Genomic DNA, 15,592 nt, shown 5'->3' with positions numbered 1-15,592 from the left:
CCGTGGTATTAGAAAATTTAAATTTAAATTTAATTTAATTTAAATTTAAATTTTCTATACAGACTCTTTTAAAGCAAACTTATTATTATATAAATTGCATTGATTTATTCACAAAATTAGATCAAGCTAATACTACGTTTCCACTATGTACTTAATAAGCCATATAGTAACATTGAGCTATTTGCGTTTACATTATCATGAGTTACTTAAGGAATGGGAAAGAGCTTTTATGTAAACAGATGATATTAAATGTTGTATTGTTAAAAGAAAATAAATCAGCATGGAAGAAAAGACAGAAAATTTAAATAATTTAATACATAATGTTTATAATGTTTTTTATGATATAAAAGCGGCAGTTGCTGCATATACAAAAGAACAAAAAATTACAAATTATTCAAAATCAAAACATCTTCAATGATAACTAGAAATCAAAGAAAGTGCTGGCCTTCTGGTAAATACGGGCAGTAAATATTATTAAATAAAGAATAAAATTTTACTGAGTTGCTATTTTAGATAAAAATGAATTCCGTATGTCGGTTCTGAGAAGACAACAGAGAGCTTGAAAATAAGTTTGAACACTAAACAACCACAGTCCAAATAGAAAAGAAATAAGGTGATGTTTGAAACAAATTTTCAATAAGTTTTATTTTAACTAATAGCTAATAATAACACTAATAACTTATAAATTAAAAATAAAAACAACAAAAAATATAAACAAAATTTCTTTGTAGTTGCGTTCTTTTTTGACTTTAAAGATGTTGACTATAATGTAGACGACGCTGACAGTAACGGTGAGGATGACTATTAGAAATTAATTCGAAGGTGTTGTCAATAGGCAACTTCTCCAAAATTCTATACACGTTGTTCACGATGACGGAGCCTCCGTTGAAAACCACAATACATTGCTGATCCTTACTGTTTTAAAATAAAAGAGAAAAGTAGTTAACATAACATTAACTATTAAATAAAACATCTAATATTAATCGTAAAAGATTATGTGGTTTTAATTACAAAAAAGTAATGATATAATATAAAAATTTCATTAATGAACACTTACCTAAAATGTTGAATGAAGTGCACTTTCGTTTACGACACGGTTGCCATAAAATATTGAAAAAATATATTGAAAAATTAAATTGTGAATTTTCCTTTTCTTAATTTTTATTTCTAACAACAATAATAAAAAAAAAATTTGACCAATTAGCCTAAAAAACACTTTATTATAATTATTTGGTCACAAAATTATTAACATTTACATATTTGAAAGTGCAAGTTCGTCTGACACGGATTCAGAACCGGAGCAACATGAAAAATGTTCCAGTTTTGAAGCTACTATTGAAGCTATAAGTGCTCAGGACTTTAAACATGTAAACTAAAGTGCCTTAAATAATTATGCCATATTTATTTCAACACGGTTTTCACAGTCCGAGTACTTTTCAAATCAATTTGGTGGTGGAAGACAACGCGTGGGATTCAGAAAATCAATTTATTTATACATCTGGTATGTAAGTAATACAGTTACTTACAGACAGCTGGCAATTCTTTTTGGTGTTGCAATAGCAGTGGCTTGGGGTATAGTCCGGCATGTAACAGGCTTCTTAATATCAATAAGCCATGAATATATTATGTGGCCAAGAGGATCAATTGCAGCCGATGTTATGAAGAAGTTCGAAGAAAAGCTGGAATACCAGACATAATAGGAGCAATAGATTGCACACATATTCCAATTATAAGACCAACATGTCATGTCATGAAAATTTTTTCAATCGCAAACAATACTATTCCATTGTTTTGCAGGCTGTGAATTATTTCCAAACTCATCATTTATTATTGGAAATACTGCTTATCCGTGTTTAAACTGGCTTCTGCCTCCATTCAAACACTATGATAACTTAGATTAAAAACAAAAAAAATTGAACGGAAAGCATTGCTCTACTCGAATGGTAGTAGAAAATGCTTTTGGTCTGCTAAAAAGAAACCCAATTGTTTCAGCATTGCTCCACCGTTTTCGTGATGTTACAATATGACTATATAAAAATATATATAATCAGAAAAATAGAGTTCCTTAATATTTTTACTTTTAAGTTCTACAATTACGTAGGTTTCACTCATTTTTAAACAGCAAAATATTATATTAAATCACGTTATATTAAAAAACTGCAGTTGGCAGCTGAAAATTAAAAAGAGTTGTATATTATTATTTTACAAATACAGTTAATAGCTGACCGTGAACTGGAAATTTCATATATACTTCCAGAAATCGTTCACAATAGACGAGTTTTTAGTCTTCGCAACCATGCAATTTGAGCTGCTTATTAGTTAAGCGGTTTCGAAAAGCTTGGACTAAATAAGCCAGCAGTGTTGTTGTTTCATATGTTATTTTTAAAATAAGCTGTTGTTCTTTTGTGATATGCTTACAAAAGAAAACGCCTAATCTTCTAGTTTGCTTGAACCTTTGCAGGGATTGATATTACTAATACATTCAACAGACGTAAGCTAAATTATCATTAAGGGGCTAAATTATAATTTATTTGCTCATTTAGCAGTTTTAAATGATCATTTATGGTCATTTCCGAATTTAACCCAATTTATTCATCATTTAGGTTCTTAAAAATGGTAATGCTGCATATGAGAGTGAAACAAAATAAAAAATGGAACAAATTTCAAGCTATTTGGTTGTCAAAATGTAAACAAAACATATTTGGAAACATTGGTAACTGTAAGTACTCGTTATATTCTTATATATTTCATATTTTTTTTTATATATTTTATATTTTTTTTATATATTTTATATTTCTTTTATATATTTTATATTTCTTTTGATTTTAGATGGCTCAAATTATAAAACTCAAGCGCCAAGCATGGACGGCGCAACTTCTTAATGATAATTTATACCGTCTGTCAGGATAATTTTAAAATGATCATTTAAGGCTGCTTAATGATAATATAGTGCGCTCGTCTGTCAATGCTATAACATTTATCATTATCATCAGTTTTAATTATTTTATGTGCCTTTTATTTTTTAAATAACTCTTAAAATTCTGCTGTTACTTTAGCGTTATAAATATAAAAATTATAAATAACTGGCACTCTCCTGCCAAATATTTTTAAAACGAAAATATAAAATATAAAAATAGTATGCGACCCAACCATCAATGAATGCTGCTGTTAATTTTTCTGCTATAATGCCCACTAAAAGAATGACCAACGAATAAATACGATCGATGCAAGAGAAAATATTGCGCTTCCCCTGCGATGATGACAATGGGTCCACTATATCCATGTGAATGTGTTGAAATCGGCCATCTACCGCTACAAAGAAACCAAAAGGCATACGGTTATGGTGTTACACTAGGGTGGCTCAAAAAAACTAATATGCGATTTTTAATGAGCGCACCCCCTAGGAATATGCCATTGACCAAAAAAATGATATTCCCAAAGTTTAGGAGCAATAGGATTAAAAATGACGTTGCGCCACTCGAGCAAAGTTGGGTTTTTAGTACAGAAAACAGAAATTTTTCAATTCAAGGTCATTTTTTATCTTTGTTACTTGTTTTAACAGTTATTAATATATACTCATTTGATAGATAATTAAAATATCTTTTTAATAAAATATTGATGAGTAAAATCGGTTAAAAATTATGCGCAAAACACAATAATTAGTTGAGCGACTGTGCTCTGTTTTCTATTTCATACCTTTTAGCTGGCATGCACAATGCAATCACAAATGTTTACAAGAAACGGAAGAAACATAAATAAAAAATAAAAATAACATAATACATTTCTATTTAATAATTTATATAGATATTTAAGTAGAATTGAAAATGTAGTCAAAACAAGAATTTTTTCGTAAGCAAAGAGAAATATGACTGAAGTTAATATCCTTTTAGCAAACAAAGCAAGAGCTGCTAAAAATTCCATTGATTTTATTTGGAATAAATTCGATGAAGAAATTTGTCTCAATATGGAAGCTGAATCTTTAGTCACAGTTCAACAAAATTGGTATAACACAGACAGAACGATTCAATTTATTACTCCTAGTTTAGTTCCCGCCCTTGACAAATGCAAGGTTTCGGATCGCTACGCTATACATATTTTGTAGTTGTAGGTATGGTTACCTGTGGCGCCCAGGTGCCATCTAAGATTTTCGATGGATGGCGAAAATCATGTACTTACTAAAAACGTTTATTTTAAGAGATCAATTTACATATAATTCGGATGATTTGTACGAACATATGTGTGAAAAATTTAACCCACACTAGGTAAGGTTATGTTCGGAAGGCACGTGCTGACAGTTGTCAGCACTTCTACTCGGAGACATATATTGCCCATAAGGATGCTCTCAAAAAATTTTACCAGGAGATGGGAGTTGCTAATCTTTGTTATCCTTGTTAAACCATTTGATTTTCCAGATGAAGTTGAGGAGATCGTATAAGTTTGCTTTCGTTATCTCTTTCAAGCCAGTAAAATAAGGATCCCCAAGACATTAAAGTAGCTTTATTTAAAGTCCTGGACAGAGACGCAGGAAGTGGTTGATAGATTTTACCTCCTCTTTATGTTGGCAACTCCCGCATAATCCACTTGTTGAAACTCGTCACCGTTGAAGCATAGGCGCAATGGCACAGTGCCCCTGCACATAAACTGCAGGTTTGCTGAAGCCTAAAAGGCTTTTCGTTTTATTTTTGTTCAACTTAGCCCATAAGATTCTAGCGACCTTACAGTCTTCGCGGTTAGTTTATAAATTGTTAGTCACTGTATTGATTTCCTCTATTATCCTATACAGTTTACATATCGGTGTATGTATTGAGAGGTCGGCCTTTCCTGTATGCAGTTCAGAACCTCTTCTGGCCATCTCATCTGCTGGGTCATTCCCTTCAATATTGCTATGTCCAAGTATTCGAAATGTACTATGTCCAACAAAAAGAAACCTTATGAGGTTTGATGCTCATCAGTGAATAGCGACATTTTAATACTATCTTGGAATTTAGATTCAATTGCTTTCAGTGCGGCCTATCTGCAAAAATCGTGATATTCGAAGGACGACCTCTTTTTCGATAGCATATACATATCTCGCCGTGAAAGACGCTGTAAGTAGCAGGGATTCGGTAGCACTGTCTTATCTGCATATTTTTCGAGAAGATACCTGCTCACGTACCGCCTTCCATCTTTAAGCCATCTGCGTAGATAGTAACTGTAGAGTTACCGGTCACAGATCCAATCTCCGAGCTATCTCTGGTTAGATAAAGAGTGGGAACCCACTAATGAAGTAATTTTCCTCAAAGAACCTTATTAATTTCGTGACCGAAGAGATAACAAATTTTTTTGATCGTTTTTGCCTATCTAATAGTTTTATCAGTTTCGATCCTTCGCCATGGATGGAGACGCAAGATTATAGAGATGCACTTGAATTCTGTGCCAGATTTCATATGATAAATGATTGAATAGAAAGAGAAATTAGGCTTATGATGGATTATAATTCGATTTTGACAAAATATGAAGAGGAAAAACAATATGTTCTGCAAGTAGTCGAACATTATCATAAAAATTGTCCTTCACATAGTCAGATTTATGTTATAAAACATAATAAACACAATATATTAATTACTGAAAAAAGGGTTTTCTTGAAATTATAATTTTTTATAAATAATGAACTAAATCGTAGCATAAACCTATTACGTAATTGTGCATGCCAGCTAAAAGGTATGAAATAGAAAACAGAGCACAGTCGCTCAACTAATTATTGTGTTTTGCGCATAATTTTTAACCGATTTTACTCATCAATATCTTATTAAAAAGATATTTTAATTATCTATCAAATGATAGATAAAACAAGTAACAAAGATAAAAAATGACTTTGAATTGAAAAATTTCTGTTTTCTGTACTGAAAACCCAACTTTGCTCGAGTGGCGCAACGTCATTTTTAATCCTATTGCTCCTAAACTTTGGGAATATCATTTTTTTGGTCAATGGCATATTTCTAGGGGGTGCGCTCATTCAAAACTTCATTTTTAATTTTCCCCTTTATAACGTGAGCCACCCTAGTGTTACACCTTAGATTTGAAAGACGAAGCTTGGACAATATCTACTGCCTGGAAACAACAGTTTAACGTCTGAATTTGGTAACTTCCATTTCTTTAATTTTAAAGCTTTCCCAGACTGGTCGTTTATTTATTCCTGCAGTTCCGGATCTCTTACTTGGTCAATAGCAATTCTTTCTACTTCGCTTGTTTCACACTAGAATGGATTCAGCGCCAGTTATGTGACGCATATCGGTAAAATACTGGCTCACAAATTCAAGTTGTTTTGCTTGTCTAGGAGATGCGTTTTCACTGGCCTGCTGGAGGGCATATGCGAGTGGTTTATGGTCAGTGAATATAGTAAACTCGCGACCATCTAACACATATCGGAAATATTCGGTGGCTTGATAAATCGCTGTCAACTTTCGATCGTAAGCAACTTTTTTGAGTAGAACGCTAATGGCTGATGCAGTTTATCCACTACGTGCTGGAGGACGTCGCCAACTGCATCTCCTGAGGCATCTGTCGTAAGCGTAAATTGTGCTTCTGGCGCTATAAAGTTAAGAAAAGTGGCCTGTGCTGGTTCATTTTTATACCGCTGGAATGTCACTATGTCATCAGACAACCAGGCGATTGCTGATTTTTCATTTTTGCAGTTCCCAGGCATTAGTAAAACAAACGTTGATGACTATGTACGCAGCTCGCAAGAATTGACGATAAAAACTTATTATCCCTTGAAACGGCATAATAGGTATATCCCTTTTTGGTATAGGGAGCTCACGTACCCCCTGTACTTTAGTTTCTAGATGGCGAAACCTATTGGCGTCGATTACATGATCCAGAAACTCAATATTACCTCGCTTAAAACCGTACTTCTTCGGCTGTACCGATAGATCCGCTCCCATATCGATGAGAAATCGATGATGTCGACGTTGCCGGATCTTGTATAAAGAATCAAGCTATAATAGTGCTGTCCTATAATCAGCTCGACGTCGATTGAGACGAGCTTAGTTTTTTGCCTTTGCGTTTGTTATATAGATACTTGGCTGTCGGCACTTGCGCTCCAAATCTGCTATGAAACCAGCACCAATCGGATTGACTTGAAGTTTGTGGGTGAGTGCGGCTCCCCCTGCCTGATAATTGATGAGTTCTCGATAAATCTACCAGGTCAACGATCGATGCCTGCAAGATAGCACATACTTGTGGTGGCAGACGCTATAGCCATAAAGACTTTAGGAAATCAATACTATCTCTAGCTCTTGACAATTTTGTCAGCTCGTTAAATCGTTGCGAGGAAATAAGTTGATGAATAGGAAATAAGACGATGTTTAGCTACATTTTTTTAGGAAGTTTTATTAGAAATTAACCTAATCCTAATACCTATTTAATTTTGTAGGACTAAATAACTTATTCTAACTATTCCAAATATTTACAAAAAAAAAAGCACATATAATGATGATGATATAATGATGATAATAGTTATACATTATTTAATAATATTAATAAATAACTAAAAATTATATATAACTATAAATTATAATAAATAATAACAGTTGATCGCATCAAAAATGCCTAGTCATTGTCTCCAGTGAGCCGAGTGTATAGAAAGCCTCTTTCATTCATTTTATCTTTTTTGTTTTTTGCAGGTGTTTCAGAATCTTTTGACGTAGATATTGGAGCTACCGATAGACGTGGAAATGATATTGGATCTACCGATAAACGTGGAGATGTGCATGACGACAGCTATGATGCATCCTTTGATGACGGCCCCTGATCTAATTAATAAACACATTCATTATTTTGAAGAATTTAAACAAATTTGTGAAAACTCACCTGCAATACTTTCAAACACTAATTTTGTAGTGTTATGTATGGACAAATTGTCTAGAAATCTCTTTAATATATGGAAGTAGTTCTAGTCGAATGGCGCCCCTCCTGAAACTCCGACACACTATTGTTCTTTCCTGATTTAAAATAAACAAACAAGCAAATTGAAGTGATTAACAGCAACTTTATAAAAATAAATAAAAAAATTTACAAAATTACATTGAAATCTTTTTTTATTATATGAAAGTACGTAACATAATAAAAAACAAAACAGTTTCAATACACAAATTATTATTGAATTTTTAATTTCATTTATGAAATACTTTTCTTTACGTTTGTGTAAAGTTGTAGAGCTTTGTTTGCACTTCTAAGGAAGTGGCACGAAACCTCTATTGTGAAGATCGGGCGCCCCGTAATTGTGAAAGTCTTTCCTCCCATAATTTTACGCACTTTCCACCTACACGTTTCTGCGTCTCTTCATTTTAATGTTTAAAAATACTATTTGAATTAATTAAATCTAAAATCAATTATTTAAATATGTATTGCATATTTAAGTTATGAAAAAATTTTTTATTAAATCCTAGTACGTACTTCTTTTTGCTACTAACATGAAATAAACAAATTTCACGTAATAATATGTCATACTAAAAAATTAAATATATAATTGATATATTAAATTATTTATATACATTTTTTATAATTCAATGAATAAAAACAGATTTTATTTAATACTTACTATCTCAGTGTGCTTGTTTACAGGTCAGCTGTTGTTTGTTCACATTTTATATTTAAAATATATGACACATACTTCAAATTTTGGTCATTTCCTTTGTTGAAAATTTATTTTTAAGAGTTGCATTCGATATTTTTGGTCTAAAATGAACCGATTGATTGTAAATGGGCTCATTTATATGAAAGCTCTTGGTATGATAAATCATGCTCATTAGTGATTATAATGCGCAAAACTGCCTAATTTGGCGTTTCCACTGGCCGAAAATGGCTCATTTTGAATTAGCCATTTAAAAGTGGCTCATTTCTTTTCATTTCAAACAGCTGATTTTTCAACTTGCCTATTGATTTGATTTTTGGCCTGCACCAAAAAAATGTTGCATGAAGGTTAAATATGCCTTCAAACCTTAAAATATAGACTTAAAACATATTGTCAAAGACGGCTTTTATTTTGTATATTTACATTTTTACTTTGTAACGACACAGATTTTTCCGTTTCGTTATTTTCTTTGCCGGGGTAACCTCAGCCTCTTCTAGGAGTCGTTACAATAAATTTATATTTACAAGAACCGGACTTCTCAAATAAAAGATTGTGATTATAGTTTTCAGAACAATTTATTTATAAAAAAAAATCAATAATATATATAAAAAGAAAGAAATTAAATGCAATAATTATTATTAGTATGACTGGGATGGCACATCAATGGCAATTGATTCTTTGAAACTCTCAAGGGGATTACTTCCAATGACTACTTCGGTGATATTCCAAAAGGTCTTTTCTGGTCTTGTAGTTGGCTTCTATGTTCACCTGTTTGAAAAGAATATTAAGGAATATACGCTTTATTTATTTAATATATATATAATGGTATCTAAGCTCGCTGACTTAAAACCGCCTTACGCTCGTAAACTATTATATATAGACTTTGTACTAGGTTATACACATGACTTAACACCGCCTTTGTGTCAGATAATATTTTATTTTTTTATTTTATTAGTTGACATATAATGCCACTCAGTGATCATACAAGACTCACTCCCCTTACCAAAAATGCGTCGTCTTTTATACAGATCAGACGAGCTTTTTGTGTAGCGCACATACAATTGTTTTCTGCTGTTTTGTGGAGTTTTGTTTATTTTCCCGTTTGTATGTCTTGCTTTCATACTGTTCTTCAAGTTGTGCGCTCAACAGATCTTGTCTATCTCTTTGCGGCGAATTTCTATTGACGTTTCTGACGTTTGTTTATGTTTTGATTTTATAATTTTCGCAATTTTTCTCGTGGTGTTTCTTTTTGATATTTATAAAATTTGTGAATAATTTCTCATAATTAATAATTTAATAATAACAATTCGGATTAGAATGTGTGGCAGTACATTAGCAGGTATGTATTTATATTTTAACTGAATACTTTTATATTTAAATTTATCTTTCCTTAGTTCCACGCGTTGCAGTAGTGTGCAGTGTGGGCAGCTGTTGTTTGAGTTTTGTGCAAATGCAAATTAAAAGAAAGTATGTATCAGATTTCGAATAAAATACATTTTTTTTAATTTCATTCATATATTTCAGACTTCTACTTCTTTTTTTTTATTACAATTTGTTACAATTCATTTTGTACTACAATTCATTGGAATAAACAACGATGTGTGTATTTATGTAGGGCAAAATTTACTTATGTAAATTTAGTCCTTACAACTTTTAATTAGAGAAGAACACGCGTTGTTATGCTTTCTTAAAAACTCATTAGCACACTGAACTTATATGGCGTTTACATTGGCCGAAAATGGCTCATTTTGAATGAGCCATTTGAAAGTATTTACATTCGTTCTAATTCATTTGTTCTCATTTCAACAGCTGATTTTTCAACTTGCATGTTGATTTGATTTTTGGCCTGTGCCAAAAAAATGTTGCATGAAGGTTAAATATGCCTTCAAACCTTACATTAGAAACTTAAACTATATTTTTAACTTCGATTAATTACTTTTTGGGAAGTAAAAGTTCTAAAAAGCAGTGCATCGTTTTCAAGAAAATGCAACCACCACAAACATTTGTTTACCTTTTTTTGTAATATGTTAAAAACAGCTTTTTCAAACTGTCAAAATGCCATGAAGAGCTTTCATTTAGGGTATGTTCAATGATTCCTTTGCATTTGGAACGTATGTGGAATGCATTCGAACGTCATTCATACAGAATGTGAGAAAATTGCTCATTTTTGTGCTTGAAATTTTATATGCAAGAATGAGCCATTCGATACTCATTTTCGATTTTTGACCAAAATGAGCCATTTTCGGCCAATGTAAACGCCGTATTAGGTGCGACTCAACTGTCATGTTTGACATGTAAAGGTGTTTGGAAAAAATATAAACGTGTTCCGAACACATTCTACACGAATGTGTTCGGAAATCATTTTATTAAGGGTGACAATTCGGCCAATCCTGCTATAAATCGTCCGCGATTTCACAAGCATCAAGCTCCGGAGAATTGTAGCACCACGGTTTCATTCGGTCTGACGCGAACGTAGAATTGAATTTCCTTTTAGCCAATTGGATACCTGGGATATCTTCTATTTGGTATCGGTCATTTCCAAGTACATTGACTACGATATATGGACCTCGATATTTCGGCTCCAATTTTCGTGACTCGCCTGTGGCTGACGGTTCGTTTTCAAGCACTACGAGATCACCAACATTGTACAGGAAAGGTTCGGCATGCTTTTCGTCGAAACGGTGCTTCCACTTTTCACGCTCCTCAGCAATATTCCTGACGGCTAGGTTTCGTTTCTCGTTGATTGTAATGGTTGATAATGGGTTTTCCGCGTCGGCATGGACGGCAGCTAACAATCGATTTTGGAGGATATCGCGCAGCTGGAAGTCGAACACTAGTTCGTTTGGGCTGAAACCAGAAGTTGCGTTTTTTTGTGAGTTCACTGCCCATTGTGAATTCCGTAAATTCAGATCCCAATTGTTTGGACCTTTGTTCGATGTTCGCAGATATGATAGGATTATCTGGTTAGCTCTCTCAACTTGTCCATTATCTCGCGGCGTTCGTACAGCTGTTTTGACATGTTGAATATTATTGTTGTCACAATACTCCTCAAATTGAGTGGATGTAAACGATGTACCCCTATCAGTAACAATCTTTGCAGGTAACCCGAAATAGCTGGACATCTCGTTTAAAACGGCGATTACAGGAGTTGTTTTTGTATTATGTACAGCTTTCACAATCAGAAATTTCGAGAAAGCATCTGAAATAGCCAAAACGTAGCTATTACCTCTTTTACTTTTAATGAAAGATCCGAGGTGATCGATGTGAATCAAACGGAAAGGTATCGGTTCAACGTCGTCATAGTGCAGAGTACCCTCGCGTTTACTTCCTCGTGATCCATCTTACAGCTTTTGGTGCAACAAATTGTAGACCTTCAGCGGTACGTCGATATAAGCGATGAAGTGAACATGAGCACTTCATGTTCAGCATTACTGTCGTACAGAGCTAGAACCGGACCGCTACATAGCATATTTATAAGTTTGTCAAATGCATTTTTCTACTCAACACCCCCTACGAACTCTTGTTCTGATTTTCGTAGCAACATCGCGATTGGTTTTGAGATGATTGAGTAATCCTGAACAAATTTGCGGAAAAATCCAGTCAAACCCAAGAAGCCTCGTACTTCTGTTACGTTGGTTGGCTGTTTAAAATTTTTAATTGCAGCTACTTTTTGATTACCTGGTGCTATTCCATTTTGATCAATAACGTGCCCTAGGTGTATTAGTTCCGTTTTAAGAAATTTACATTTGGACATCCTTAGCGTCAAATTGCTCTTTTAACAAACAGAGAAATTTTTCTAACCGTTCTATACCTTCTTCTATACTTTTACTGGGTATAATAACATCATCGAGATAAATTAGAACTTCACCACGGCCCATCGACGACGCAATCTTATCCATTGTCGCTTGAAAAACTCCAGGGGCGTTAACCATTCCAAATGGCATTCTGTTGTATTCGAAATGACCATCCGTAGTAACGAAAGCTGTATATTGTTTTGAGGACTCTTCAATTTCTATTTGGTGATATCCCATGCGAAGGTCAAGTGTCGTAAAGAATCTGTTACCTGAGAGCTGAGCAAACTGCTCCTCCATATTTGGCATAGGGTAAGGATTTTTAATAATGATTTTGTTTAATGCACGATAATCTACGCAGAGTCGATGCTCACCATTTTTCTTTTCTACCAGAACCACGGATGAGGCATACGGTGATGACGAAGGGCGTATGATGTCATTTTTAAGCAAATCAAGACCAATGTCCGAAACGATTTTGCGTTTGGCAAATGCTATCCGATATGGTTTTTCCCGAATAGGTACGTCAGTGCTGACTTTAAAACTCATTTTGTTGATAACACATTTGCCTAGTTCAGACATACTTTCTGCAAAAACGCCACGGTACGTTGAGAGTAGACCTTTAAGTTGTTTGCGTACATCCGACGGTATTTCTACCGATGTTTGCAGATCTTCTATATGGCATTTGTCTCCCTCTATGATAAGACGTTTACCTTCACGGCACAATACATCACGACCCAGCAAAATATTTTCGGATGTTTTTCCGTCATCCACGATCAACAAATCGGTTATAAATTCGTTATTATCAAAATCTACGACAGCATTTATTTTAGAGGTGCAGATAAATTTTCCATCGGCGAAACCACTCAAAGTTACAGAACAACGCAATATTTCATTTTTAAAATCTTTTGCAAATGTCTCACGAATTAGAGTGTATGCACTACCAGGATCTATAAATGATCGCGTCGGTTTTTGATTTACTTTTACAACTTTCGTCACGAGCTCATTTCTTTTTTTCGCAAGTACTTTCAATTTTGTTAACCGTTTGTTTATTCTCGGCATTGTTTTTCTTACTAGGACAATCGGTCTCCTTATGCGTAGTGCGATTGCATATTGAACAACGCTCTTTACGTTGTGGTTCAGGACACTTGTTTGAATAATGGCCTATTCTAGAGCAATTGAAACATTTGACTTTTCTAGTCGTCTCGCTTTCCTTATTTTGGAGTGTTTGTATCTTAGAATTGTCTCTAAGATCGTGATTAGTATTTACCGGGTATTTAGGTTTTGGTTTTTCGTTAAAGTTTTGAACATCATTATATACAGTATAAATATTTATATCACGTAAGAGTTCATTACAGAGAGTGTATTCATTCGAGATTTTCTGCTTTAAGCGTGGCTCATTGATGCCATTAATTATATACCGAGCAATTGCATTTTCGGGTACGTTTCCACGAGTACCTATAGATATCATTTTGTAGTAATATTCTTGCGGACTTTCATTAAATTGTCTCTTCGTTTGGGACATTTTGAAGTATACGTCTGCTATGTTTTCTGTAGAAGCAAAGTCTTTCAAAAATTTTGTAGCAAATTCCGTCCAAGAAAGAAACACGTCTTGTGAATTAACCCAATATTTTGTGTATCCTTGCAACTTTTGTTGCACTGCAAATACTAATGTTTGATCGTCCCAACGATATGTAGTTCGTAACATATCGTTCCGTTTTATGAACTGATTTGGCATAAGAGATTTGTCGCTTGACGGATTGAACTCAGGTAAAAGGGTTACAATCTCTCTAACGTTTCCATAAGGATTTTGCGCGTATGGTGGGTAATATGCAATATGACCTCCGTTCATATGTTCATGCCGCATATTACCTATATAACTCGTGCTTGGAACACTACCAACTGGCATGCACCCCAATGCTGCATACTGTGGTTTATATTATGCGCATTAACCGGAAATGTATTCATTCCCGACGATATTGGCATAAAATTATTTACAGACGTTGACATTATTGGCCTTTGCTCCTGCATATTGACATTAGGAATCGGCACTCCCATTGTCGTGACGTTGCTTACATTCAATTCTGCCTTAGATTTATTTTCATTCATATACACTGGAGAAGATATACTTTGTGGCTGGAAATTCTGCTGACTCGTTTGCAGTTCACGTAACGTTTTTTCCAAGAAATTAACTCTCTCCTTCATTGTATCATTGTGTGTTTGGAAAAAACATAAACATGTTCCGAACACATTCTACACGAATGTGTTCGGAAATCGTTTTATTAAGGGTGACAATATTATTAACTACGGTTAATTACTTTTTGGGAAGTAGAAGTTCTAATAAGAGGTGCATCGTTTTCAAGAAAGAAGAATGTGTTCCTTTGCATTTGGAACTTTTTTGGAATGCATTCGAACGTCGTTGGGACGGTATTGACACTGGCCTCAAATGGTTCATTTTGGTCAAAAATCGAAAATGAAAAGAGAATGGTTTATTCTTGCATACAAAATTTTGCTGGTGGATTTATAATAAATCCACCCAACCTCATGCAACAATGTTTGATCGAATCACAACTGGTATGATGTTCAGTTCATACTCATTGCAACCCACAATTGTTTTTGCACGCATGTTTCTTTTGGATTTTTGGTTTTATTTGTATATTTCATTAATATACGAAGTGAATATTAAAAAAATCCCTGAAACAATTTTAGCACATACATCTTCTTATCTTCTTAAAGAAAATAATAATAATAGAAAATATTATTTTTTTATTGCAAAATGCACAACAAAAATCACTATGTATGTGCAAATGTGATATTGGAGAAATTAAGTCTGCAGTATATGAATATGTATGTTTTTATTGCACATTTGTGCATATATTTTACCTCAAAAGGAACTACTTCCTAATAGTTTGAATTTTTGGTGACTTTTTGTAATTATTTAAAAAAAATTATTTTAAATAAGACGTGTCTTGTGAAGTCTGTTACAATTCTTAAAACCAAAAAAATATTGAAAGTTTATATAAACATTATACAGTTTTTTGGCATCCATATACATTTATATTAGACATTTAAAATTTATTCATACTTAGTTTGATTTGTTCAAAAAGTCATCTCATCTGCTGGGTCATTCCCTTCAATATTGCTATGTCCAAGTATTCGAAATGTACTATGTCCAACAAAAAGAAACCTT

The 15,592-nt window shown here is 33.5% G+C and overlaps 1 protein-coding gene and 1 long non-coding RNA gene across 2 annotated transcripts; one reads left to right on the top strand and one right to left on the bottom strand.

Moving 5' to 3' along the window:
• Positions 1-344: 344 nt before the first annotated feature.
• LOC119676361 lies at positions 345-927 on the top strand. Its single transcript, XR_005252243.1, has 3 exons — positions 345-451; positions 514-613; positions 732-927. It is a non-coding gene; the product is annotated as an uncharacterized LOC119676361 (long non-coding RNA).
• An 11,427-nt stretch (positions 928-12,354) lies between these two features.
• On the bottom strand, positions 12,355-14,269 carry LOC119665559 (uncharacterized protein K02A2.6-like). The gene is made up of 2 exons (XM_038074786.1): positions 13,429-14,269; positions 12,355-13,352 (listed from the first exon to the last, which is right to left on the bottom strand). Exons 1-2 carry the CDS (start codon positions 14,267-14,269, stop codon positions 12,355-12,357), a joined length of 1,839 nt encoding a protein of 612 aa, XP_037930714.1.
• Between the last annotated feature and the right edge of the window lie 1,323 nt (positions 14,270-15,592).

This window comes from Teleopsis dalmanni, chromosome 1 (genome assembly GCF_002237135.1).
Source record: "Teleopsis dalmanni isolate 2A chromosome 1, ASM223713v2, whole genome shotgun sequence".
Taxonomy (NCBI): Eukaryota; Metazoa; Arthropoda; class Insecta; order Diptera; family Diopsidae; genus Teleopsis; species Teleopsis dalmanni.
The sequence above is the reverse complement of the archived record's forward strand: the minus strand, read 5'-3'. Positions and strand labels throughout refer to the sequence as shown.

What these genes read in the sequence shown, in the direction of transcription:
- LOC119665559 (XM_038074786.1), bottom strand. Translation starts at nt 14,269, where the DNA reads ATGCGGCATGAACATATGAACGGAGGTCATATTGCATATTACCCACCA. An exon ending in AACGGTTAACAAAATTGAAA is followed by an intron (nt 13,353 to 13,428) that starts GTACTTGCGAAA and finishes GATCATTTATAG; the next exon opens with ATCCTGGTAGTGCATACACT.